This window comes from Athene cunicularia (assembly GCF_003259725.1).
Source record: "Athene cunicularia isolate RWA chromosome 4 unlocalized genomic scaffold, athCun1 chr4_part2, whole genome shotgun sequence".
Taxonomy (NCBI): Eukaryota; Metazoa; Chordata; class Aves; order Strigiformes; family Strigidae; genus Athene; species Athene cunicularia.
In genome coordinates, this window is record NW_020799099.1 from 21,590,509 (window position 1) to 21,617,451 (window position 26,943).

Below are 26,943 nucleotides of genomic sequence, written 5' to 3' on the forward strand. Positions count from 1 at the left end.
ATTAACAAGCCCGAAAATAAGGCCTCTTTGGAACATAGGCATAGATTTAGGTGCGTACACCAAGACACTTGAAACCGATGACACAGGTGCTCCCCAAGAAGGCTTTGCTACTGACAGCACATCTGAGGCTTAGAGAAGCAACTGAGGAGACATTGGCTATGGGGAGGAAACTCTTCTCAGTGAGATGACAAAAAATCAAATTTAGCGGGGCAACAACTACTCCACTTCCTGGAGATCAGGTGGCTTTTTAGGAGTTTTTTCTCAACTGCTGTGAAGTGGGCGAGTTGGTCTTGTCCATCAGTCACACTCACTCCTTGCCCAAGTATTTTCTTGTCATGCTATGAGCCATTAAACTACATGTCAGAGAGAGCATGAAAAATAAACATTAAATTACACTAAGTCCCTGGGGAAAAACCTTGAACTTATCTAAAAAGACAGTTCCCAGGTGGAAATAGACTGGTATATGAACTACCTCCATGCTTTGGGAGAAAGGGTCCTTCGGATCACACAGTGATGAAGATATTCTGTGGTTGCCACGGAAACAGCGCTGACTTATGTTTTGGGGGACTGGAAATGTCTGTCGAATAATTGTTAATCTTCCAATTGACCTTCTCACCAGCTCCTGAACATCCACATCATTTATTTCCTGGAAGATAAGGCAAGGGAGAGAATATGCATGAAAGTTAAAATACAGAAATGTTACCACCAGATTATTAACTAAAAAACTGGGAGGGCCAAGAAGTGTGCGATTGCTACATGGCTATTGTCGAGCTCTGCCATGGCCTCAAAAAGAACATATGCATGCTCTTTAAAACAACAGAAATACCACTCTTACAATAATTGCTAAAGTTTAAATGTACTGTGCCCAAACCTCACTGAATCTTTGTAGATGGAACTGGGCTTAGTAGTTTCATTTTGGCTTTTCTCTCCCTCTCCTTTTACCTTTGGTCTTTTACTTAAAAGTGTTTCATAGTATCGTTGGCAGATAATGTGAAAATCAGCAGGAAGTCATACCATGATGTATTTCTAAGTGTAGCATTACTTAGGAGCTGTGGAGGTACAGACAATTATTCAGGCCTTAAGTGTTCATTTCCTGGAAACAGAATATCAAGAGCCTATAAACAACGTGCAAGTTAGCAGACATCATTTACCAAAAGGGCAAGGAATATGCATTAGAGCATTGTAGGTGTGTATGTGCTTATTTATAGCAAGACCTAATTTAAAACCAACATTTTACTCCACACGGTACCTATTAAAGCTTACAGCTGAACACAGCTCTACAGACACACACTTTAAAGGAAAAATAACTAGTAAATACATCAATATGTGAAATATTAAGTTAAATATTAACTTTAAGGAAGGTTAGGGAAATCAGCAAAAGAGTTCTTTACATGGAATAAATTCTTGCAGTTTGGGAACATGGTGTTTTACACCAGTGAATGATGAGGCCCTTGGGGAACATGGAGTGAGAAGAGCATGGGCTCACAAGCAACAGCAACTGACTCCAACCTTCATATAAGAACTTGAACTTTAATGTAGGCTTTTTTCTGATGACTCAGATAGGGTTAGCTGGTAAATTTCAAGGCAATTCTGTGTCTGTATTTTTCTGTAGAGCAGGAGAAATAATTATTTAAATGTTCATTTTTTTACCTAGACTCTGTTTTGCATCATGCAGAACTGTTTGTCCCTAATCTGCCTTAATTTCAGAGGCTGATGCCCCAATCTTTCTAGATGTTTAAATTTGGGGATACGCCCCCAGTAAGGGAGGTGCTTGAAGAGCTCCTATTAGCAGCTTTGCATACAGCCACAGTCCACTGAATATATCTGAATGTCATTTGTGTATTTATAGCTTTTCATTTTTTAAAGGATACAGCACATCTGCACTGTTACGCCTGTAACATCATAACTTTTGCCTCTAGCTTCCTGATCTATACCTATAATCAAGAACTTAGGAGACACCAAAAGATAGACTTGAACTCAAATTACAGAACCTTCCTTGTGAAAATGAAGCCAAGCGTTTTGAAAAAGAAGCTCTTTAAATCTTAAGACAATTTTCCTAGTAATTTTGAGGTGTTTTTTGAGCTTCAGTTAACATTCTTTAAATTAATTATTTTGAAGCCACTTATGTGGACATACCGCTATTTGTTTATTTCCTCTAAATTTTGGAAGAAAAAAATATGCAAGATGTGAATTTTAACTTCTAGTCTCTTGACTACAGTAAAATTTTATTCTTTTTCACAGACTGTCATAGTTTCTGAATTCATCTGTTATTAATGTTCTTTATGAAATATAGACCTTTCTGCAAACAAAAATAACACATGGCATCAGCTGTGTCCACTGTAATATCTTGCATTTCTGGTCAATTAATTCTTAATGTACCACAGATAATGGCTTCTCTCAGTTTAAGATGCTGTCTTTTCATTTAGTCTGTATCATCTCACTAGCTGCAAGATAAAAAATAAAATAAAATGTTTTAGCAAAATGCATGTCATTTTTTTTTATAATGCTTTCAATATAATTGGAAAGATGAGCTCAGGAAACTTTCTATCTTGATTTTAAACTATATTTTTTCTCATGAGTATTTAAAAATGTTTGCCTGGTTTCATTATACACCATGCCCAAAATGTAACAGCAAGACTATTAGACTCATTCTAGTAATGTAAAAACTGATACCTGCATGGCCATATTATATTGTTAAATAATACTTTAGAAGAGATTTCTACTTTTAGCTGCTCAAACTATTCTCTTTTCTGCCTCAAAAAGGTATTCATTTTATGTGTATTTGGCATTTTTTGGTGCATTTTAAATAGAGTGTTCTCATTTTAACCTTTAGGTTACTACCTCATATTTTATACATCACCTGGGAACTAATAGCAGAATTTGAACACCAAAGAGATATTTGTATGGTTGCCAAGGAGGTATATACATTGATGATAGCTATTATTTTAAATGCTGTGAATTCCACTGATTATATCACAAATTCTGATTTTAGGTTAACAACAAAGCAATGCCATGCAAACCCAAATTCAACTTTAGCCATTTGCTATATATTTCTTTGTCATTTTTTAAATACTTGGCATTGACTGAGTGATGAGCCTTTTATATAATGACTCTCCAATATCATCCCTCATTCTTGAATTTTGGATCTGACTTAAGAAAACTATATAAAGCAACTATTGTATGAGAGGAAACAATTTTCATTTGCACTTCAAAGGAGGATACAGTATAATGATATAAGGATGGCAGATGATCTGTTATACAAGCACCAAATGTCAAAAAAAAAAAAAAAAAAAAGAAGGTGGTGGCCAAGTTGAACTGAGTTGGCACCTGTATAAATTTAGGCTAGGTTACGTGGGGTTTTTTCCTTGAAAAATCAGAAGTTCTATATGTAGTTCCAAACCTTTCTTTTGTTGGTCTGAACTTGGAATAAAGGCAAGGCTGTCCTATTTCAAATGGAAGAGGGACAAAATTAGATGTACATTTCCTCTGAGTAGTCAAATAAATAAGAAAAGAAATTATAGTTAAAATTAATAGCTACTTACAGATGAATTGGGAAAAGGGAACTGACAAGGATGACCTCAACATAACAGGCAGAGACTCCAGTGGGAAGCCAGACTATATACTAGACACCTAAAATACACTGCTGTTCAGCTTGTCTCATTATTTTAAGATAAGCAACCTCGGCACAGACTTACTATTCACCACAGAGAGACCACACCAGCAGTGAGAGATAGAGAAGGGAAGAATTTATTCACATGCTCCTGTTAGAAGCACCAAACAAAGGCAGCAATACCTCTTCTTATGGAAACATAACTTTGGGCCAAGATGTATTTATCCTATACTGAACATAACCTATTTTCCAGTGCATGATATGTCTTCATCATATCCTTCATCACACTCAGAGAAGAAAGTGTGTCTTCCTCCTCCAAAAGACAGCATCAGTGAGCAGGGGGCAGAGCAGGAAAGGGTGGCCACTACACACCCCCTTGAGGCCTGTGGGCTGCTACTGCCCAGGACACAGCACACGTGTGAAGTGCTGAATTTTTCAGCACTTTCCAAAGAGAAGTAGCTGAAGTGAAGGCATAACTAGATGAAGCTCCAAGGCAAATAAAATGACATCTTGAACTGCATAATCCTTTGCTCCATTATATATCCCTTAGGTTTCTTATGTTCCGAGGAGGATGATTAAAAAGAGAAAATTGATAGGACAAGAAGTCAATTTTTAGCTTTCACAGAGAAAAAAAATCCAAGAGTTCAGAGAAAGCAGGGATAAGTCAACCTGTCCATTGGCTCTCACCTGTTTGAAAAAAAGAGCTGGCAGCTTGGTTGCCAACCTGTACCAAAGAGGGTGGCATTTCACACCTGACCTGCCATCACCACCAGAAAATGTAAAGGTTCAAATGAACCTCTAATGTTACTATTAAAGAGTTATCCCTATTAAGATGTAGAATTATGTGAAATCTTGGAACTGGGTTGTGATTTTAGTGCCTGATCTAGCTGCTTGAGCTTAAAACATAGTTATGCTCTATGCTCTTCTTCGTGGTGGAGTGCATTGGGCTGAAACACAACAGAACAAGTGAATGCAGTGGCCAAGGACTGGCACTCTCCTAGGAAGGTGTTCATCCAAAAGTTGCCTTTAAATACAACCTTTTCGGTCCCACAGTCCTCTCTTGTGCTATGATGGGCAAACCTGCTGGATCTTTTTCCATAAACTGTTATTTAAAAGAGTTTGGAGATTTTTTCTTTCTTTCCTCAAAGAAGGAGTTTTTCCAGACTCTGATGTCTCTGGTAATTAAAAACCTTCTACTAACTTTTGTCCTCAGTTTATTAATGGATGATTTGAACTCATTTGTTCTTGTGCCAACCTTGTCCTCTAGCCCTTCACAATGATGTATTTATTCACACTCTGTATGTTTATAAACAGAGAGCGTATCCTCTTTCAGTCTTTGTTTTTATAGGCTAATCAAGCCAACCTTTTCAATCTCTTCTCACACAAATCAGCTTTTCTGTGCAGCCGTTCCATTCTAATTTTAACAGAGCTGGTCACAACTGTGCACATTATTGCAGATGAAATCCAACCAATCATTTGTAGAGTAGCATTAATATTTTCACCTCCTGTACGGTAACTGTAGGCAGTGGAAAGTGTTTTGACTGTCCTTGAGTAAACAATACTAATAGAAAACTGGTGTCAGCTTTGGGCATAGTAAAGATGACCCTCAATGTTTTAACAAAGGAAAGTGCTTGAGACAGACATGGATTTAAAATTCCAAAAGGACATTTATTTCATTTAAGAAGAGCAAAAGAAAGAAAAGTGATGAAAAATCATACAAATGACCCTTCTTCAGTTCCACTAAATAAGACTTAAGCTTATTGTACGCTTGTGATTTAAGAGTCATAGAAGAAACATAATTTTACTATCTTGGGATTTTTGAGGTTATATTTACTATTGTACACAGGAAAAGAAGCAAGGAGAGACAGACAGAGGGAGAGAGAGTGTGAGAAATCCATTCTCACATTTTGTTAAGGCATATTTAATCACGACTACATTCAAAACTATGACTCCTGCAAATTTTAAATAAAGAATTGTACCATCTGCTTTAAGGCCCTGAAGAAATATGAACATTTATTTGGAGAATGTTTCCTCAGCTGACTGCACTGATCAGAAGAGATTTGTATTATTAGCAAAGGACTAATACTATGTATTATGCTTTAGCAAATTATGAATCTTTTCATTTTATGGGAACAACCCCCCTCCTCCCACACATGCATTTCCATTACGATACACAGTCTTCAAGCAAATCTGCTGTATTACATTAAATAGCAACTAATGGGACAATAAAAATTAAAGAACTCTTTCCAGGCATTATAGCATTTAAAGCAAGCAATTAAAATAACAGATGTTACCTTACAAAGCCTAAGTAAAAGCCTGATCACAAAACTGAAGGTGGTATTTCCTTTTGTATTACTCAGTAAGTGTGTTGTATCCCCCTGACACAATGATGGAAAAGGAAAGACAATTCCATCTTATTTTGGTATCTCAATTAAGGGAATTATTTGAATCATATGTAGATTTTCCAAAACAATTCATTTTCACTGTAATAGATCATCTTAGAATTTTAAATTAGGAGGCCAGAAAAGCAGTGTTACAGTTGACAGTCTGATTTAGTCAATACAGGCACACAAACACAGATGTCTAAGATGTCACAAAAGATTCATGTAAGCAACAAAATGGGTAGAGCTCTGAGATAATTTCACAGTCATATGGTAGTACTGTGGTCATCAACAGCTACTGGACAACTGTTAGAATGGACATGGATATGAAGATAGCTGTTTTATATGTCACATAGTAATGGGCCCGTAAATCACTGCATTTCCAAATCTTGCACTGCCAAAGTAGAGATGTGATCTCATTACTGAACTGGTAAAATGTTGCAATACACAAGTAATGGTATGCAACATTCATTATTCATGAAACAGTTAAATTTCTGCTGTAATTTGAACATAGTGATAAGGAAAAATAGGGCAAAATACAATTTTTTCCATATCATTATCTACAAGTTTTATTTATTGCTAATCTCATTTTTGTGTCCAAAAAATATTGAGATTATTAGCATTTTGAAACAAACAGAGCTTCAAAGTAAATTACTTAAGTGGGAATATGGATTTAGGTCCAAAAGCAGATTAAGCTGAGATGGCATTAGATATGTTCACCTTCTTTAAAACCAACAGCAGGAATGACTAAATGAGATAGAGATTTTAATGTCTATGGTTTGCAGCACAGTTTGTAAGAATAAACTTAACTGTGGCTTTCATCCATTTCATATACAAGACTATTAAGCTGAGAAGGGACGACGTATGTTTCTCTGTGTACATCATTCAGCTCTCCTAGATCCTAGCTTCTCACAGCTCAGAGAAAGAGTTTTGGAGTGGAGAAGGCAGTTGAGTGATAACCACTTCATTTGCTCTGCCATTTAATCTGTTGCAATGTGCAAATAACAATACTCAGAAAGCATAGTTTTTTCCACAGAAACTCTTATTTCTAAATAAAAGGCAAAGAGAAAGCATGTACACTAGGAATGGATCCACAGTTTTATTTTGGTTTTTGAGAGCGGAGGAGCTGAAACACAGCTAAAAGCAAGAACCTTCTTTTGAACTTTCTAATTCAAATAACATTCAAAATGAAAAAACAGTGGTAGTGTCTAACTTGAACAGCAAGCCAATATATGAGTTTTGTCGAAGAAACTATTGACTCATCTATTGATACAGATGTTAATGGTGGACTACTTCAGATTTAGTTAATGGTCTTTTTAAAATAATAAGTGTTAATGTTGAAGAGATGAACACTCTACTTCAATATTCCACTCCCTATAAGTGAAATCTAGTTTAATCTGACAGGAAAAAGAAAACATGCATGTTGTTCACATGACCATCTATAGCTTAAAGCAGGGTTTTCAACCAGTGAGGCCTCATTCAGTGCTGGAAAACACACACATTCCTGGTAAGGAACAATATAGAGCCCAAATCAATAATTTCTGCTGGACTTGGGTTGTCTTCAAAGCACTTTCGGAGACATAATTTTATCCAGAGTAAACTGATTAAAAATCCACTGGTTTAAATGACTGGGCCAAAGTACAATCTCACTGCAACAACATTATATCTTTCTATAACCTTGATGAAAAATGCTTTGGGTTAAATTATCTATTAGCACACTATACTAATGAAAAATCTAGTAATTAAATATGAAATCAGAAGTGCACAGTAGACCTCAAATTTACACACACCTTCTCCAATCAAACTTTTATCCTATGAATATACAGCACTCACACAATCTACCTGTTAGGGGAGAGTTACCTCCCCAGGGAATTCAGCCATTCTGGACATAAATCGCTTTTCATAAAACAAAAGAAAAATCTGAATGTTGTCATATCTAAAAAACCCACACTGTTCAATGTTTTATACGCATATTGACTTGTCATATTCTCACTGACAAGCATTCATGGAAGAACCTATTTCACAGTTTAAAAACAGGATCTCAGTTTAACTTTCTTTTTTCCTTTTGTGGACATTCATATATGACCTCATCCCAAAGTCCACCAAAAAAGCCTCCCAGTAATATCAATAGTTTTGAGTATCAATCATGACTGAATTCTTGATGGAAAGATGGAATTCTGTTATTGCTATTTTTATTATTAATAAAAATCATTAAAATATAAATGAAACACAAGCACTCCACTGTGAAGATTACATAAAAAAAGACCTTAAAAAGGTCCTCTCAAAACAGTCAGCTCAAGTCAAATGTGAAATCTCAATGAAAGGGGTTTTTTATTTTCCATTTATTCATTCCAGGACTCCTGTTTAAAATAGGCAAGACAAAACAATGAGTCCAAGAACTTGTCATTCTATTTGTATTAAGCAACATCCACTCCCCCAGCATGCCTGAATTTTGTCGTAGCTACTGCTTCCTGTTGGCAAAATCAAGATCAGCATGAATACTGTCAGTAAGCCTGAAAACAGGATTCATGGTTCACAACAATGTTCACTTGACAGTTACCTCATTTATAATGATCCAGTGACAGTCAAATGCAACCAAATTAGTCTCCACGACCTGAAATAGAGAACAAAGCAGCTATCAGTCAGCTTGCTTGTGTAAGCCAGAAAAAAATGGATGCTCTCTGCAAATGACAAAAACCAAAGCACACACTCTCAAAGACCTTTGTTATTCAACTGAGGATAGAGAACCTTTAGCGAAATTCAGCAGAAGCATTTGTGTTATTGTTTGTCTTGCTAATTAAACTTGGAAAATACATTTCATTGCGGCATCACAGAAAAGAATATGTTTCAGTTGACTGAGGAGAAAATTAAATCATTTTTGACTTAACAGTGTGGTTGAGAGGGAGCAACAAAGAGGAAGGCAGAAAATGAATATCAAGTAACTCTTGTCAGATAGTGCCTGACTCTTAAGACCTTTCCAGTGTACACCTACCCTGGAAGTCTATGAATTAAAAAAAATCAAAACAAATCCAAACTAAAAAAGCCCACACCACAAATGCTGGAGTTCACAGAAATGCAGAGTGGGCAGGAAAGTGTGTTCTCTTGAGAAAGAGGGCTGTCACGGGGATGATAAATGACGACCTGTCCCAGGCACCATGCAAAGAGGGCCTCTAATCCTCATCCTATGCATCTTCTCCTTTCTTTTGCTGAAAATTATTCCAGGTGCTGCCTCTGTACTTCCTAACTCATCTTTCACTCAGCCTTATTCTTTGCCTTCTTGAATCCGCTACACTTTTGTGGTCAGTCATGTTTGATCCACTCTTGCAGTGGAAAGAAAGAGGGAAAAAATTATATTTGTTCTGCTTCCATGAGCTAGGAAAGAGATTATTGACAGGAGGGAGGCCAGAAACAAACTACAGAAAAGAATTGATACCTTTCTTTTTTTTTAAATCTAAATGAAATTGAATTAGCATTGATGCTGAAATAGTTTTAAAACCAAATCAATCCCATTTTATTTGTATAATCTCCATGCCCATCTTGATTCACAATACAAAACTACCAGATACTTAAAACTGCATTGAATCCCAGAAAAAAAAAACCCACAACAACAAACACCCCACCCCACCCCAAACAACCCAACAACAATACGACAAAAATTTGAACAGGGCTTGGAAGTTGCAGTGTTTTAACGTTTGAGTAGATGACTAGTGCGAGGCTGTTATTACTTGGACCATTGGTTTTTAATGATCACCAACACAAATAGTGGTTGCCAAGGATGATTGCAATTTGTATTGTGCCATGCCCAAAGGAGAACAACTTAACTGGCCACAAATCTTAAGAGCAGCGAAAGACCCCATACTGATAACCTTCATTATTAATTCAAAGGCTATTAGAATTGGGGTCACTGCTTATTTACTAGAATGATAGGCAATATTGGAAATTCTGATCTGGAGAGACTGGAAAAAAAGAAAGCAGCAAGAGCAGCAGTATATGCACTAACTTCTTATTTGAAAATCTCACAGCACCAATAAGAAATGAGGGGAAATAAAAGCTATAGCTGCTAATGCACTCCTGGAAAATTTCCATATTACCAACAGTAGGAATCAGAGTCTTAATTTTATGTGGAAATTAGACTCACTACTCTTTCTCTGTGGTGACAGCAATATATTTTGTCGTTTTGCTTTGACATTTTTTTTGCATTCTCCACAGTAGGCATTCACATGGCACGTATCAAGGAACAGGATAGAAACTGAATAACTAAGTGATGGGAGGCATCACAACAGGCCTAGACATCGTGCTTGAACCGGAGTATGACTGTTCTAATCAGATCTCTCATATCAAACCAGTTGGAAGGCAAGCACATCCAGGAACAGAGAAAGGTTAAAAATGGACAGAGAAGTAACAAAGTTCTCAAGGGAGCATTTGTTCCTTTATATAAAGTTCCCAATCATGGAAAGTTTATGCCATTTACAACATACGCAGTACTATTTAAATTTTCCATAAGACCAAACAACACATTACCAAAGCAGAAACAATTCTGCTAGTCGATACACATACATTTTTTTTTTTTTCTGAAAGCAAGCAGAATATTTTAAATTAAAAAAAATAAAATAAAAAAGCAACGTCTGACATATTCTGACATACTTTCTGGGTTTTTGTCATGTTCCTGCCAACACTGTCACTCCTAAATTCTGGCTCCAGGATGTCCCACCAGGAATCTGCCCTGCCCTAACTACTTGACTCAAGATGGGGTCTCTCCTGAGGTTCCTGGGGCTCCAAGGCAGCCTGCCAGAGGGATGTCCTCAGAGTCAAAGCTCCCAGTGGTGTTAGAGAAATGCCAATGATAATCATGTTCCACAAAGTGCTCCTAAGCTCTTTCTCTGCTTCAAAACAGCAGTCAACTGAAAGGAATCCATAAAATGAAAATTCACATTTTTTCTGTTCAGTTTTTAACAACACAGTAGAAGTGAGGTTGATCCCTTCTTTGTACCTGAACCTTTGACCGGTCAGGTTTTACTGCACTTTATCTTCCATTAAAACTTTGGTTTCAGATAATTTAGTTCCTTTATAAATACTTGGTTCTGAGTATTTACTTTGCCCAGGGTCTCAAATTTCAATTAGTTAAGGGCTTTTCAACAGACTATGGTTCTAAGTGTCACTATTTTTATTATGTACAGCTCACAGACCACTTAAGCCAGGCTCTGCAAGAGGCTTACTGGGCTCACAAGTCACTCCTATGATTTCAAACAGTTCAGGCTACCTATGATAGATTTATTCACAACTTGTAAATAAAGTGAAATATATTCAATTTTTAGTTACAGTAGAAACTCCTCAGCAGAAAGATCATGTTTTATCCATTAAAGTTTATGCATTTATGAATCTATTGAGATGAACTTGTACTCAGAGACACTCAAACTAATGTATCCTAACTTTAGGTGGGCTATGAATAGCCCCTGATTTAAGAATTCACTTTCCCTTTCAGTCTGCCAGAAGCTGTGTTTTGGCATTTTCCTTAGCCTATCCACCCAAAGCTTGTTTTAGTATTGACAATGGTTGCTTAAAACGATGACTGATGATGCCCTAAGTTGCTAGATATTTTTTTAACATTTTATTTCATGTAAACTGGGACTCAGCATTAGACTGGGATTTCAATGCCATCCTTTCATCCTTGGGTCATTCAGTTTTACGTGATGAAATCCTAGTTCCACTGATATGACTCACAAAAGAGCTGTCCATTTCAGCAGGATTGGGATGCTGCATCTGAGTCCCTCACCTCTGAACCTCTCTTCTCTCAGCATGACCTATATCATCCATTTGATTGACTTTAAAGTTGGGCAGTGCACAGTCAAATTATGTCTGTATGAATTGAAGGGCACTATACTATTATCATCATCATTAATAACTTCCAACATTTTCAAAATATTATTTTTATGTTTTTTAATGCCCAGGCATGTTCAGTCTTACAGAAAATAAATAAATACAATACTACATAAACCTTCAGTTTTGATGTTTGAAGGAAAAAGTTGTTCAACCCTAAAGTTTTGTTCAAACACTAACGTTAATCGTATGCATGATCTTACAATCAGAAGATTCTCTTGATCAGCAGTTATTAAGCACGAGTTTACAAATTCAAGATTATATTAAACCAGCCCAGAAACACACACCCCCCCCCAACAAACTAAAGCCAGCAGCAACACAACGTACACCCAATTATCTGTCAGTAAAACAGTCATTACTTGGACACAGTGAGCCTCTGCAGTCATGACACATTACACAACGCCCTTGTCTATCTACTGAGTTTGCTGGCTTGTTAACTTAAAAAAGCCACTGCATCTTCCCTTGGAAGGGTTGATAACAAATAAGATTAAAGTAAAAGAAACCAAAAGAACATGGCTGGTTCTGCTTAAAATTGATCATAACTGAAAGCATATAGCACATCTTCAATAGAAGCATATAATGCAGTTGTGTAGAAGGCTTCTATGACTAATATGTTCAGAAAATTAAAACACGTTATTTGTCATCTGAGTGATCATCTTTTCCTGGTTGAAACTCACATCTGCATGCATACCAAGTGAGCTAGCATGAGCTTGTGTTCTGTGCCAGGGAATAATGAATGTACAAAATAATGCTTGCAAAGGCATAAGGGCAGTAATGAAAAAGAAATTTGCTATTCTGTATATTAGACACAATAAAACAATTTGATGGGGGTGTGTAGGAGGCAGGAGCTTCAAGACCCAAAGCATCTGAATACAATGCAAGTTTCAGATTCGTCTGCTGGTTCTACTGGCTCTGTGACAGGAAGCAGCGCTGTGCATTCCTGAAAGGCAAGGGACAGATTGGAAATTTCCATACGAGACAGAAGGCAGGTGAACATATTGTTTATGCAGCTCACCTCTTAAGCTAAAACCAAGAAAAACTAGAGTGTGCATTCATAATGAGGGCTGAACACCAAAATCCTACACAGATATTAAATGGAAGAGAGCGGACCCTTTCCAAAACAAAGAAAACCATGCACATAATGTGACAAATTCCCTTTTCACACTTCCTCTAGGGGAGATTGTACTAGAATTCAGCTGTGGGTTACTAAACACACAAAGCTATACTGAATGCAGAAAGCTCTCTAAAGTTAAACACAGCTGCTATCTGAGAGAATATTAGGAGACAGTATCATACATGCCTACCCTGTTCTTACTGCTTACAACCACCTTTGGAGTTAAGACACTGAAACAGTCTTTGGTATAAGCCAAGATGGCTGCTTTTTTGCTTCCAAATATATTTTGCTTTCTTAAGTGTGATGAATCATATCTGCAGTAGCAAAAAGAAGCAGAAACATTAATTCTGTATCAACTGTTGTGCAGTTCAGACTGTTCTTATTTACTGAAAGGGTGTATATTTGAAACAATACTAAAAAAGCTTTTTGTGCTGTTGAGATGCCATTTCTACTGCACCACTGAGCATCTCCCCTGTGCAGGAACATAGATAAGCAGATGAACTCCCGTATGCACTGGGGAGCTGCATCCTTGCAGTGTAATGCCCGTAGCAACTCACACCTTCCAGTTGTACCCAACTAAATTGGTGTCAGAGAACAAGCAGAGGACAGCCAATATAGCCAATAACTTCAGAAAATTGTTTTCCTGAATTCAGCATTTTTTCATCTATAGGCTCTTAGTATTCAGGGGGGGTTTTATGCCACATCACAAAGCAGCAAGTTAGCAGGCCAGTTCTGAAACAGATCTTATGAAATTGTGGAAAAACTGAAAAAGAAATTCACTCTCTACCTACTCAACCACTGCTCAGACTGAGAAGTTCATACCGAAGTATTTGAAAACATTGTGTTCATTAGTTGCAAAAATCCTGCAGCAAGGGACACAGCCCATTGAGTACACAGTGCCATTCACACACAGTCATAGAAATTCACAGCAATAGATATAAAAGATCATTCTTAACATCTTTGTAACTTTAGAAATACATTCATGTCAAACTCTAGCAGTTCTCCTAACACCCTATTAAAATAAATCAAACTTCTGCTTCATGAGGAAGGTGTTCCACTTAGTCAAACACAGATGCTATTGAACCAATGAGCAAGAACATGGATGAAGCAGAAGATAATTTTATTTTTCTAAAGAATTCAGCTACACACCAAGGGAGATTTTGCAGAGAGCAGAAAAATGCTGTCAAGAAGACAAGTGATGAGCAAGGACAAACCATCTGTCATTGGCAGTAACTCCACAACTTCTGAATCTTTGGAAGAGCCTGACAATTTATCACAACTATTTCTATTGTTCATGCTCAAACCTTCACATGCACTAAATGCAAAACACTCTAAAGCAAATAAAGCAGTAGTAGTGTCACCATGCAAGGTTTTCAAATGTGTAATAATAAGCAAGAAAGCAAAATTGCTTCCCAACAAAAAGGGCATGCTATTTAATGGAAAATGACATAAAAGGTTCTCTACATCTTTTCTTCCTTATAATTATGGGCCCACAGGTGTGGGCCAAAACTACAAGATACAGATCAGAACCCTTACAAAGAAAACCCAAGAAAGCTGTTCTGGATCTTCAAAATTCACCTCCACACATATGCAAAAGTTGAACAAGTCTTGAACACCTAATGAGAAGTAATATTTCATGTATGAAAAGAACCATACAGAATCTGACCATCTCAAGCGTCACCTGTTTGAAACCTAGGGGAGAGTTGAGACTGCTCTGCAACAAGCCATCCAGATGCCATGACTCATTTCTCAAAATGCTGAGAAAAAGTGTCTCCAACCAGAGCTAGCCTTCCTGTTAATTTTCTGCTCCACCAGGAGCTGTGGTAGTGACTGTGAATCTCTTTCCGCTGGACCACCACTGAGCAAACCACATTTTCCATCTGATTTTTCACCAAAGCCAACAGATGGCATTGCATAATCCCTTGTTTTGGAAATAGCTGGTATTGAAATAATTTAGAAAGTGATTAAAAAAGTTAAGTTTCCCAAGAGTTGACCCAGGACACAAACTCCCTGCTAACCATCTTCCAAACATCCTCTGTCTAAAATACGTCCCATTTAAGTGGTCTTGTAATTTGAACTGTACTCTTCCAGCTGGAAGACCGGTAAATTGCTTTTGTCCAATGCCACTAGATTTGTTGCCCGTGTCTTTTCATGAAGCAGAGTCACCACTGCTGTTTTATAGATCAATATATGCCTCAACCTAATTTTCTCTACCAGGGGCATAGCAATTTACTGATCACTAAGATACAGTACAAAACAGGTTTCCTGTTCACATGAGACAGAAATCCCACTCCAAGCCCCCGAAAAGAAAAAAAAAAAAAGCACCTAAAAAAAATGCCACCAAACAAATAGAGAAAGTCAGAGGCCATTTCTTAGCATTTTCTTTAACTGAAGAGATGCGATTTGATTAGTTTGGGCACTTAGAGAAGTCTCCAGTAGTACAGATGGCTTCTCAAGTAGTGGTATGAAAACGGAAACATGAAAGTTAAAGACTATTAAACAGCTAATATACACGTAGTACTAAGAAAGTTAGGTGATAAACTGAAGACTAGCTTAACTGACTAACTTAAGAAGACTAACTTAACTGTTTGGAAAGGTAAATGCATGGAGTTGTACTATTTGGTATGTTGTACTATGTTAAACACTGCAGGACATGTGCATAGAAATCCTGAGCTGGTCTCCAAGTTGGTTTGTTTTTTTTTTTTTTCTTCTTTTTTTCTTTTAGCTGCTAGTTCATTAAACCACTACCATTTTATCAGGCTATCTGTACCTCTTCTTCCTGCTGGTGTCACAGCAAGACCTTTGCTGTGTCTCCACTCTTAGCCTTTGAGCTTCTTGGTAGGGAAATCAGTTGCTGATTTATAAAGCTCATTCTTGCACACCAGAAACTAAAGCTCATAAAAATCTCTCTTCACCGAAGGCAATATTTTTGGAATCTAATTTTAATCTCTACCCATTTCCACTCTTGAGAGGGGAAAACACACATGGCAATCAATACTGATTATAATTCTTGTGAAGCACCATCTCTTTCTGGGAATTCCTTTCCGTCAAGTTCCTTCTAAGAAAAAAAGAATATATTGGGTGAAACCTGATAGAGAAATCCCTAGGCCACTAGTTACCAAGGATTAAAATGGAAGCTTCCACACCACTTGGGGAGGGGGAAGCTGTCTTCTAGTCTCCTTCTAAGGACAGGTGAGATGGCTGACATGGCTTCATTTGCTTGTCTCAGGAGAGCATGTTTCTTTAAAAAAGAAAGTAGTAGTTGAAGTCCTTGATCAGTTTTCTTTTTTTTTTCTCACCCGGATTTATTTCAAAAAATGATACTTTTAAACTAAAAGAATTGGGTTAGTCCAATAAATAATTAGTTTCGTATTGACTTGGCTTGCCATTGTAATTATATTTGAAATAAGTCAAGCTGCAGGGAAGGTTTTATCTCCCTTGCCCTAAGATTTTAGGAGATAGAGGCAGTTCAGTAGAGAAATCAGCCCCATGCTAAAGAAAACAAGTCAACGGCTAAATGTTTGATAAAAGTAAATAAACACAGCATTAATACTTCAATGTGTATGACCATTGGTTTGCATTGAGAACAAAATAAAAATGCATTCTGTGTGGTAGAAATGGTAATTTCAAATTTTAAATTTCCTCCATTACTGAGAAAAACTAATAATGTATTTATTTTATGGGAATCTAAAACCATGCATCCTCCCCCTGAGGTCAGCCTGTAGACTATAGGTTTTAAACAATTCTTATAAGTAATTTAAGCATCTTTCATTTTAAGGATTATTTTACTCTTACGGTCATTTTTTCTATTTCCAAATTTATGTTTTGATTTATATTCTGATTATCCGCATCAAAAATATCCACTCTGAAAAAAAAAAAAACCAAAACAACCCCCAAAACACCACAGATCTGTTCTGAAACTCCTTGGCTTTAACTCAGATCCACAAATGCATTATGCTACCCGTACTGGAACACAATTGCTAGAAAGCAGAAGAATAGTTTTCTCTATGAACAGTAATGTACCTCCCACTTAGGAACTGCTTATTTCAGAGTAAGAAATTAATTCAAACCGTAATGCTAATTCAGAAATTCAGATTTGATACTGTTGTACAATAGCCTAAACCTTCATTTCTTGTTAAGAATTATAATCTCATTTATAAATAACTATATATTGTTCATAGGGATAGTACTAAATGGATGCCTGCAGATTTTTTGTTCTTTATCTGTTTTGGGGTGGGGTTTTTTTTTTGTTTGTTTGTTTTGTTGTTTTGGTTTTTTTTTTTAAAGTCTGAAACGTGAGCAGAAATCTTGAGTATTTGGGTTGAACATGGGCTTTGAATCAAACTGGTTGTCATCACCTTTGAAGGTGAAGAATCAAAAATAAGAAGCCTAAATATATGCTAAAGTCTCAAAATTTCCTCCTCTATGTGGATTAAGAGCTGGAATCAGAGATTTCTCCCAGCTGTATTGTTTGTTTGAAACACCTCACCATCTCCCACACTTAACACATTCAGGAGTTACCCTTTAAGTGAATTTGCTCTAGATTGAAGGCTGTTGACAAGTCCTCCAATAGACAGGAAATAATAATTGCCTTGCTGATTTTGACATCTTTATAACGAACTTCATGAAGGCCAGAATTTCTCAACAACAGGGAAGGCTGGGGATTAATGAAGTTTTTTCATAGATTCAAATTTATTCTATCCATATGCATAGGTTATTTTTCTAAGCAGAATGAAAAGTTCCATTCCTACTTTTGACCCTCTACAGACTTTATAGGTAGCAGTAGGTTTATGCCAAACCTTACTACTATGAAGAAACCTTTCAACCTGTTAACATGACATGAGAAGCTCAGACAAACAGCCAGGTTTTAAATTGTAGAGTCGAAGAGATGTCACTTTGACAATGGATCATTTTTAATGTAGGATTTAGGTAATTAGGCTGCTAGTAAAGAGAACTTTGGAGGCTGCTGGAAAAAATACAGATTATAAAAAGGTATCTGTCATAATATCAATATATGCTCTTTTGGTAGCTCATATAAAAATATGCAAATTCATATTTACTATCTCTCTAAGTCTGTTGACAAGATGAAAACATATACATAGTGTTTCTAGTTGGGAATCGTGATTAACCAGATCACTTTAATAAGGCAGTGAACTTCAATGACTAAAGAAACATACACTTGTGAGGCACAAGACTCCTTCCCAGTGTGTTTTAGTATGGGTTGACTGCACTCAGCAAAAGGACAGATTCAAATAAAACTTGAAAAGGAATCACATAAGGGTAGTATTTTAAATAATTTTGCCTTTCTCATCCCTATCTGATTTTATACCTGAGTAATTCTACAGATTGTAGTGCAGTTACTCTGGCTTTATACCAGTTTAAATGAGAAGAAGTTTAGTTAATTAGGATGGAAACCACTGTCAGAAAGAGGTGAAAAACATGGGGCTTGAGGAAGAACTTGAAGGAAGGAAGTGGAGAACAGTAATACAAGAAGCAGAGTGACTGATTCAGAAAGCTATTTGGTAGTGTGAACAAATACTTGTAGACTGTTGCTTTTTTAAAAGCAAGCGAACAAAAACCCCAAAGAAATAGCAGGCAATTTCCATAAAAACTTCTTGCCCACCCATGGTACTAACACCCTAAAATAATTTAAAAAATAAGAATACATATTAAATTTAAAATAGTAGATTTGGCTGATTTCTGTCCATTTTTTTCCGATATTAGATGTCAGTACTGTTTTTAAAGCTTTGAAAGAATTTAAGTGTAAGAACTATTAAATATATAGATTGAATTTATATCTTCGAACTGAAAATGCCAAGTTTAGTCCACCTTGTTTTCCCAAGAGTATCAAGAGAATATTTAAGGATTGCTCAGCATCCCTAAGTTAGCCAGATTTTCCTCAATAGGGGCTACAGGGTGCTGGGTACTTTTGAAAACTTGCCTATTCCATTCAGGTTTTTAAATGTAAATTTTGTGCCTTGAAAATCCAGCCCTGATTATGCTGGCAGTATGTTGTGTATTTCATTAGTGATAAGGAAATGTGGTTTCAACTCCTTTTGCATCCGTTAGCAAACTCAAGATCTAGTCTGACTGTGTAGCAGGGAATATGTTAAACTTCATACACTACAGAATATAACAGTGCTGCTCTTTTTTCTTCTTCGCCATCAGCCTTAAAAGCATTTGTTGCCAAGCATCAGATTGACATTACTGAAACAGAAAGTATTTCACTTTCCTATCACAGGCATTATTAACTAAGGTCACTGCTCAAGTGACTAAATATCACTAAAGCCATCTGCTCTTTTTGCTTTTCAGCTTTATGGTGGTGCCTCTCCTGCCATTTCACATACCTGTAGAGAACAACAGTGGCAGAGGTTCAAGCAAGACAGCCTGCATTTCTGACTTGCACATAAACTTAGAATTCAGCTCCTCTCCAAGTACGCAGGCTGAAAGCACTTTTTTTTTTTTTTTTTTTTTTTTTTTTTAATAGGAGTTCAAGAATCAAGAGCAGTTTAATAGAGTTCTAACTGGCTGCAGGCTTGAAGCTCCCTATTAAAAAAATCCTCTCAAAAGCACATATACCAAGACAAAATCTATTCTAAACATACTGAAAATATTCTGAACACCAAATTGCAATATCAAATATGAAGCCCATTGGTCATTTTTGTTTCTGTGCTTCACAACAGATCAATAAAATGGCTCACTCTTACTAAAGGTCCAAAGGCATTGCAAGCCCAGAAGATCTGCACAAGGACTCATCAAGTCTTAGAGAGGGCATGGATTGAAACAGCAGCCTTTTATCATAATGGTTCTAAATTTTCCTAATAAAGTACCTCTATATTTTGGGAAATTCTGCTATTACTCTACTTTCAGCAAGTCAACTACATGAACCTAAGCCATAATGCAAAGATTTTTAATATTATCATAACATATTTAAGATAAGCAATGTCTGTCTTAAAATCAGCCATGCAACACAGTTCAGATTCAGCTTCGCCCCAGAATACTTCTAGGCAGACGTCTGTTTGCATACCTTAAATTTGAAATCCTTCATATATATCATTGAAAGTTATTAACAAAATAATGTTCAAGATTAATACAAAGTACTCTGTGTATTACCACGTTCCTATAGCTGCTAATGGTTAAGCTAACTGAAGTGCGACAACCCAGCAGAAACTGATACAGGTTAAATTATATTCCAGCACTAAAAAGTAAGAAAACATGTACATTTTTTTTTCATCATCGTTGGATGTTGGTTTCAAAGGTGGTTCCACACAGTAATTACATCTGGATCCAAAGTATCCAAGCAGCATCTATTTTTCTGAAGGACAGACACTGGAGATACAAACATGACAGAACTGCAGGTTCAGGCACACCCGAAACACACCTGTGGCTGGGACATCAGCTCAGTTCTAATATGGGACAGATCCTAACAGATTGGAAAGAACCTTATCCGTGAATGAATAGTACAACTGGTCAATGTATGTTTATTTACAGAAGATGAAACTTTCTAGCCATCAAGTATGGTAGATATTCTAAACCACTTCTGTTTTAAGGTATTAAAACCAAAATGCAGAGTTATTATATGAGAGGCAAGGTTTGCAATCATAATAAAACCAGAAAATTATCAGCATTTAACATACACAGGGTGTTTTGAGCCATTCTTTAACAATTTATAGGGATTAAGTTGCTAAGAATTGTTTCTCAATTTTTCACTGTGGAACAGTTGCCCATTTCTTTTGGCTTACTGAACAAAGAGGCTTAAATTAGATCCTTGCTATCATCTTTTAAAAAGAAATTGGAAAGCTTTGATGGAGAAAAGTGAAAAGAATGGGAGAACTTTAAGAAGATTTGAGAATTCCAGAAAAGGAAAAACAGGACGCACTTTGTTAAAGATACAATTAGTTCTGCATTTTAAGTTTGTGAATACAATGATAGCTTTAGCAAAATGAGCTATAATGAAAAATTAAGACCTTTTCAACTTTTGCAAAAAGAAGTACCGAAGACCATTCTAGTCTAAGCCTGAATTCCAACTGTATTTTTTAATGAAAAAAAGCCAAACCCATCATTTTAATTGCTTTTTTTTTTTTTTTTTTTTTTTTTTTTTTGACTCATGGTAACAATCCCTTTGAAGTCAGTGTAATTACTCAGTTGATGAAATTACTCATGTGAGGAAAATAATTCATATGTATGAGATTACCGGCACAGGTACCTTGATATAAATTATGAAAGGCACATTACAGAATGTCATAATTTTTCTAGAATCACATTGCCTTTTCCCACAAGTACTATCAAACATTTTTTTACCTTTAAGCACTGCATTTTTGTGGCATTCTTTCAATCATCCATTTTGACTAACCTGAACCAGAACAGTGATATATCTTTCCTGTTGAGACTATTAATATTACGGGCACATGGTCTTTGCTTTTGGACAGTGATAGAAGTAAACTGACAGAACCGATAGCCAGACAATCCTTGAGGTGATACATGAGCTTTACACAAGAATGATCAACAAGATAGAGCACTATTCTCTCCAGACTGATTGATAGGAAAAACAAGTTGGTTATAAGGTTGTATCTTCAGCTGGGAGCAAGTATATCAGAAGTCCTCTGTGGGCCTCCAAGTATACAGAGTGCAAAGCTGAGCCAGTCAGAAGAATAAAAATAAAGAATAAGGGAGAAAAGCAGAAAGAAAAAAATCACAACAATCTAGGAAGGTCGTTATTTGGTCTACTATGCAGTAAGTAGGAGAAATACACATCCGTCATGAAGAAATAAATTACAGTGAAATTTGCTGTTCACCTAAGCAAAAATCTGAATGTGTGAGCACAGTTATGGCTCACCTCAAACCCAGTTAAATCCAGATTTACCTGAGCAGACCTGGTGGCAAAGCCCAGTAGAGCTGTGTCAAATGTCAGGTGACTTCCTGAGTCCTTTACCAAAGCTCAGTCAGGGACAGGATTGGTGAAAACCCTTCCCATGTCCCTCATCCCTTCCCTGGAAAGGAACCTCACCTACCAGCAAGAATGGACCGTGATCACTTCACACTCCGTGCAATTAAACATAACTGCTCAGACACTGCTAAATAACTGCAACTGAATGCATTTTTACAGCTGCTTTTAGGGGCACACAGTATACCCTCTACATGCTTTATATATGCCACTGCCTATTCTGATATGTTCCTGCCCGCTCCAGACCTCTGCCTGGAGTCACCATGCTTTCTCATCTGCCAATGTCACATTTGATCTCCATCACTGAAGCACCATCAGGATAAAAGAAAGATTTCAGAGGCAGAGGAAAATTGCAACAGCGGAGCTGTTGTTGGGTATATTATTGCTCTTTCTGGGTATTCCCCTGCTCTCTTTTTTTCAGCCTTTTTGGCTTCTGGTCCCCTATTCAGCAAGAGGCCTTCTCCCTGGCTGTCACAGTAAGAGCAGCCTGTGACACATTTGATCCTGCTTCTTGCCACTTGGGTGGAGAGTGCCTTCACATCACAGCTCTTTATGGTACTTTTTCTTATGTGCACACTAAACATTTTGTCTAGAGGTGTCAAGAGAATTATTAAAAAAAAAAAGAGAAGAAAAAAATTAAAAGTAAAATCTCTTCTGCAAACAACCAGAAACTTGGAGAAGGGAAAGGGAGATACTTTCTATAGATATGTATTAAAGTTCACGAGAAACAGATATGGATTAAAGCTCAGTGAGAGAGACAAAAGGTCTATGGAATCGTGAGAAATTCAAGTTCAGATAATTTTCTGCACTGGAAGCCTGGCCAAGTTCAAGGTCCTGTGCACATGGGTCAGGGCAATCCCAAGTACAAATACAGGCTGGACAGAGAAAGGATTGAGAGCAGTCCTGAGGAGAAAGACTTAGAAGTGTTGGTTGATGAGAAGCTCAACATGACCCAGAAACGTGTGCTTGCAGCCCAGAGTCAACCATATCCTGGGCTGCATCAAAAGAAGAGTGACCTGGTCAAGGGAGATGATTCTCCCCCTCTACTCTACTCTCATGAGACACTACCTGGAGTATTGTTTTCAGCTCTGGGGCCTGCAACATAGGAATGATATGGTACTGTTGGGGCGGCTCCAGAGGAGGCCATGATCAGAGGGCTGGAGCACTTCACCTGTGAGGACAGGCTGAGAGAGTTGGGGTTGTTCAACCTGGAGAAGAGAAGACTCAGAAGACCTTATAGCGGCCTTCCAGTACTTAAAGGGGGCTACAGGAAAGATGGGGAGGGACTCTTTATCAGGGACTGTAGGGATTGGATGAGGGGTAACAGTTTTAAACTCAAAGAGGGTAGATTTAGATTAGATATACAGAAGAAATTCTTCACAGTGAGGGTGGTAAGGCACTGGAACAGGTTTCCCAGAGAAGCTGTGGCTGCCCCCTCCCTGGCAGTGTTCAAGGCCAGGTTGGACGGGGCTTTGAGCAACCTGGGCTAGTGGAAGGTGTCCCTGCCCATGGCAGGGGGCTTGGGACGAGATGAACTTTAAGGTCCCTTCCAACTCAAACCATTCTATGAATCTATGATTACTGCAACTTCTGATGCTTGCAACATAGGTTACAAAATACAACCAACTGAAAAACAGTACTGCCCTGACTAGACAAAAGCTTATTTTCTCCCTGTTCTACAACACACAGTTCATGTATTCATATATGCACGCACCACACATTTATTCCTATGTTTCAGCTACCATGTCTTGTCCTATGTGCTTTCATTTTTTTCTGAGAGATCAGAAATGTATCTTTGTACATGTAAAAATGTCCTTTATATGAGTTACAATCCAACTCCTAAATTCAGTTCCCAAACTGGGCATTTTTCAGGATCCTCATAAACATCACAGAAAATTTCTTCTACTGAAAAAGATTCAAACTTTGATCCATGACCCTCTGCACACCATAAGATGTCTCCAAAATGGAAGAGAGGCTATCAAAATTGCTTATTGTGTGTCTATTTTGCTCTCCCCTGGGCAAAAGAAGATAAAGGCAGAGCAGTACCATATTTCTGTCAAAATATGAATCTTCCTGAATTTATGTTTCAATAGCCAATAGATGACTTGGGTGTTTTATATTTATGGCAATAAAAGATACTTTTATCACTATTGTTCTGCACTTGTATGATGCCTAAAAATGGCATCCTAGCATGTGACTACGCAATAACTGAAACAAATGAGATACCTTCCCTAGCAAGAAGTCATCACTGTTCTTATGATTATACTTTGACATTTTAAAGAAAGAAGTATAATTTTTGCCTTTACTTTGAAAACAAATACAACAAAAACCTTGCAATTAAATATGCAGCACTGTATTTCCCAATCCCCAAATCAAATTTGATCTTAGAGTAGCTAGGATTAGAGGTAACATGACAAGAACTCTTGCTTTAGTTCAGTATGAGGAAGTATGCATGGAATGGAATGAAAAAAATCACACTCCTTCATCTAATTCAGCTAAAATAAGGGTTGAAGTGTGAGTATTTCATACTGTAAGCACAAAACCTCTTTTTGGAGGCAGCAGGCTTTTCATTATATTCCAGGACCGACTCCATTTGTAGTATACACTTATACATGCACCAAGGCTCCCCACAGCCACCCACAGCTGTTTTACTTGTTTAAAGGGCATTTAATGTACAAATGTACTTGACATCACCTAGTTGAAAGAAAGTGCATGGACTGCCTCCTTTGGAGGTCTCCGAGGCTTTGTTCCGTTTTAGCCCTATGGTGTTTTTTTGCAAGTGCATACATATTCAGGGAGATGGAGGCACTGAAAACATTATCCTACATTAATCAGGCCTTTAAGTTAAAGTCCCTACAAGTAAAAATATTGTGACTTTTTTTTTTTTTTATTTTATTTTTTTTCTGCTCTTCCTCTGGTCCTAGGGACAAGTGGAAAACACAGGAAGGTGTCACACCATGCTCCCACATGATAAGTGAGCCCATATTTCATGTGCAATAAATTCCCATCTGTTGAGCTTGAGGCAGGACAGTGCTTTGCAGATACACAGGCATGGTGAACATGCACAACAGCTCCTGTATATTAACTGTGGGTGCTCTTCTGCACTGGGGCATTTACACCACTTAAAGCTGTCACAATTCATTACTGAGACACTCCAAAGGGCTCTAAGTAAGGGTGCTAGTTTCCCTCTGCTCACTTCAGAATCTGTCACATTATCCACTTACCGATCAGGGCACATATAACCAGGAATGAAGAAAGAGGATGTATGGTTCTACATTCCTTTGCAGGGGTAGGTGATATTGAAAGAAACAATTGTGAAATGTGCTACAACAGTTACATGGAACATAATGTAACACGGAATGGCTTTTATTATTTTTTAATACATTTTTTTCCTCAGTGGGTTCTGGTCCTAGACTCCATTGGAAAACACATTACTACAAATAAATTACATTAATGATGAGGTAAAAAAAAACCCTGAATTTTCTGAAACCAGTCTCCTGCCTCGAAAAGCAAGCACAAAGGTATTGCTTACCAGCTACATGAGCAAAGCAGGAGCATTCTCAGTTATATTCACATTAGCAAAGGTAATATCCAGTTTCCCAGTACTGTTGCAGCAGAGTTGGTGTGTGCAAGTGAGCACTTAAACAGCTTTCAAACCTTATTAATGCTGACTGAACACTGCCTGAGGCCTGTCTACGGTAGAGCATGTGTTGGTGCTAGTATGAATGAACCTACAAAGGTACTAAATCAGATAATAAAGTGACCAACATTGCTGCAATTGTAATGTATTTTTCTATATTTTAGTCTGGAAAGCTTCCTTTATAATCTCAAGCACATTAATTATCTGGAGTTGTACCATCTCTGCTGTGTTAAGCATGGAGGAAACCCTGAAGGAAGCCATAAGAACGAGGATGAAAATGAACACAGAATCATCACACTGCCTCTGGATTAAACGTACACACTAATAAACGCCTCATAGCTGTTCTGTATAAGCACTATTGAAATATGATTTCTCAGTATCTACAGTAAGTGCCACTAACTACAGATATGAAAGAATACAGCCAAAAACCTATATCTGATTTTAAAAACGTGACCTATGAAATAAAGCAAAAATGACACCCTCCTAAAGGGAAGGAAATGTGAGGGAATTTCTGTGGATATTGAATCGCAAAGCACTGAGCGTCAGACACAAAAAACCTCAGACAGAGAAGAATCATTTGCAGCTTACACCTACTTGGCTTATTTCTCATTGTGCCTCAATCTCAGGGAGGGAACACAGATCTTTCGAAGTCTGCACCTTCATTTTCAACCCTCTACCTTCTTTGCTCAGTGACAATATTAAATGAATAGAAAAAGGATATGTGGCCATATTAAATTTGTTCCCAGATTATATCCCTTACAAAGATAATTTTAAGAAGTTTTTACTCATACTAAAGCAAATTATGTTGTTTCCATGACAGCACAGAAAAACCTAGTAAAAGGAGCTTATATTATTTTATGTGAATTATATATGACAGTGTCAAAAATGTAGAAGTGAAGGATCTGTGTCAGCTAGTGAGATAATGAAGCCAATATAAATTGATTCAGCCTTTGTCCTTACATAACTGGGAAAACTGCTGTGTAATGTTCATTTAAACAAGTGACTTCCCTACCGCAGTACTGTGCTATAAAATAGGTCCAATAAGCTAGTGTTTTACCATCTGAGCTTCTGGTCCCCAAAAAGAAAGCTAAGTCAGCAGACCTCTACCAATTTATAGTTGCTGAGCTTAGACACCTAGATTTTAATATGCATAGTTAAAATGAGTTAAGATTTTATATTTAATATATATCTATATCTATTTTATATTGTGGAAAGTAGGTGCAAGGACATACTGCCCCTAAAGGTCTATTTGCTGCCTCAGTCTTAAAGGTAGGAACAAACTTTTATCTACAGCCTCAGGACCTTTGACCCTGCTTCATGCAGTGGAAACCATCTGGTTTTAGCCAATTTCTGTTATTTCCCAGTGTTATCACTTCA

The 26,943-nt window shown here is 37.2% G+C and overlaps 1 protein-coding gene across 1 annotated transcript in view; it reads right to left on the bottom strand.

The window, feature by feature from the left end:
• Positions 1-26,943, bottom strand: part of GRID2 (glutamate ionotropic receptor delta type subunit 2) — a 594,006-nt gene that overhangs the window by 229,459 nt on the left and 337,604 nt on the right. The window contains 2 exon segments of the mRNA XM_026848052.1: positions 473-646; positions 8,552-8,605. Of these exon segments, the coding sequence (XP_026703853.1) occupies positions 473-646; positions 8,552-8,605 (228 nt within the window).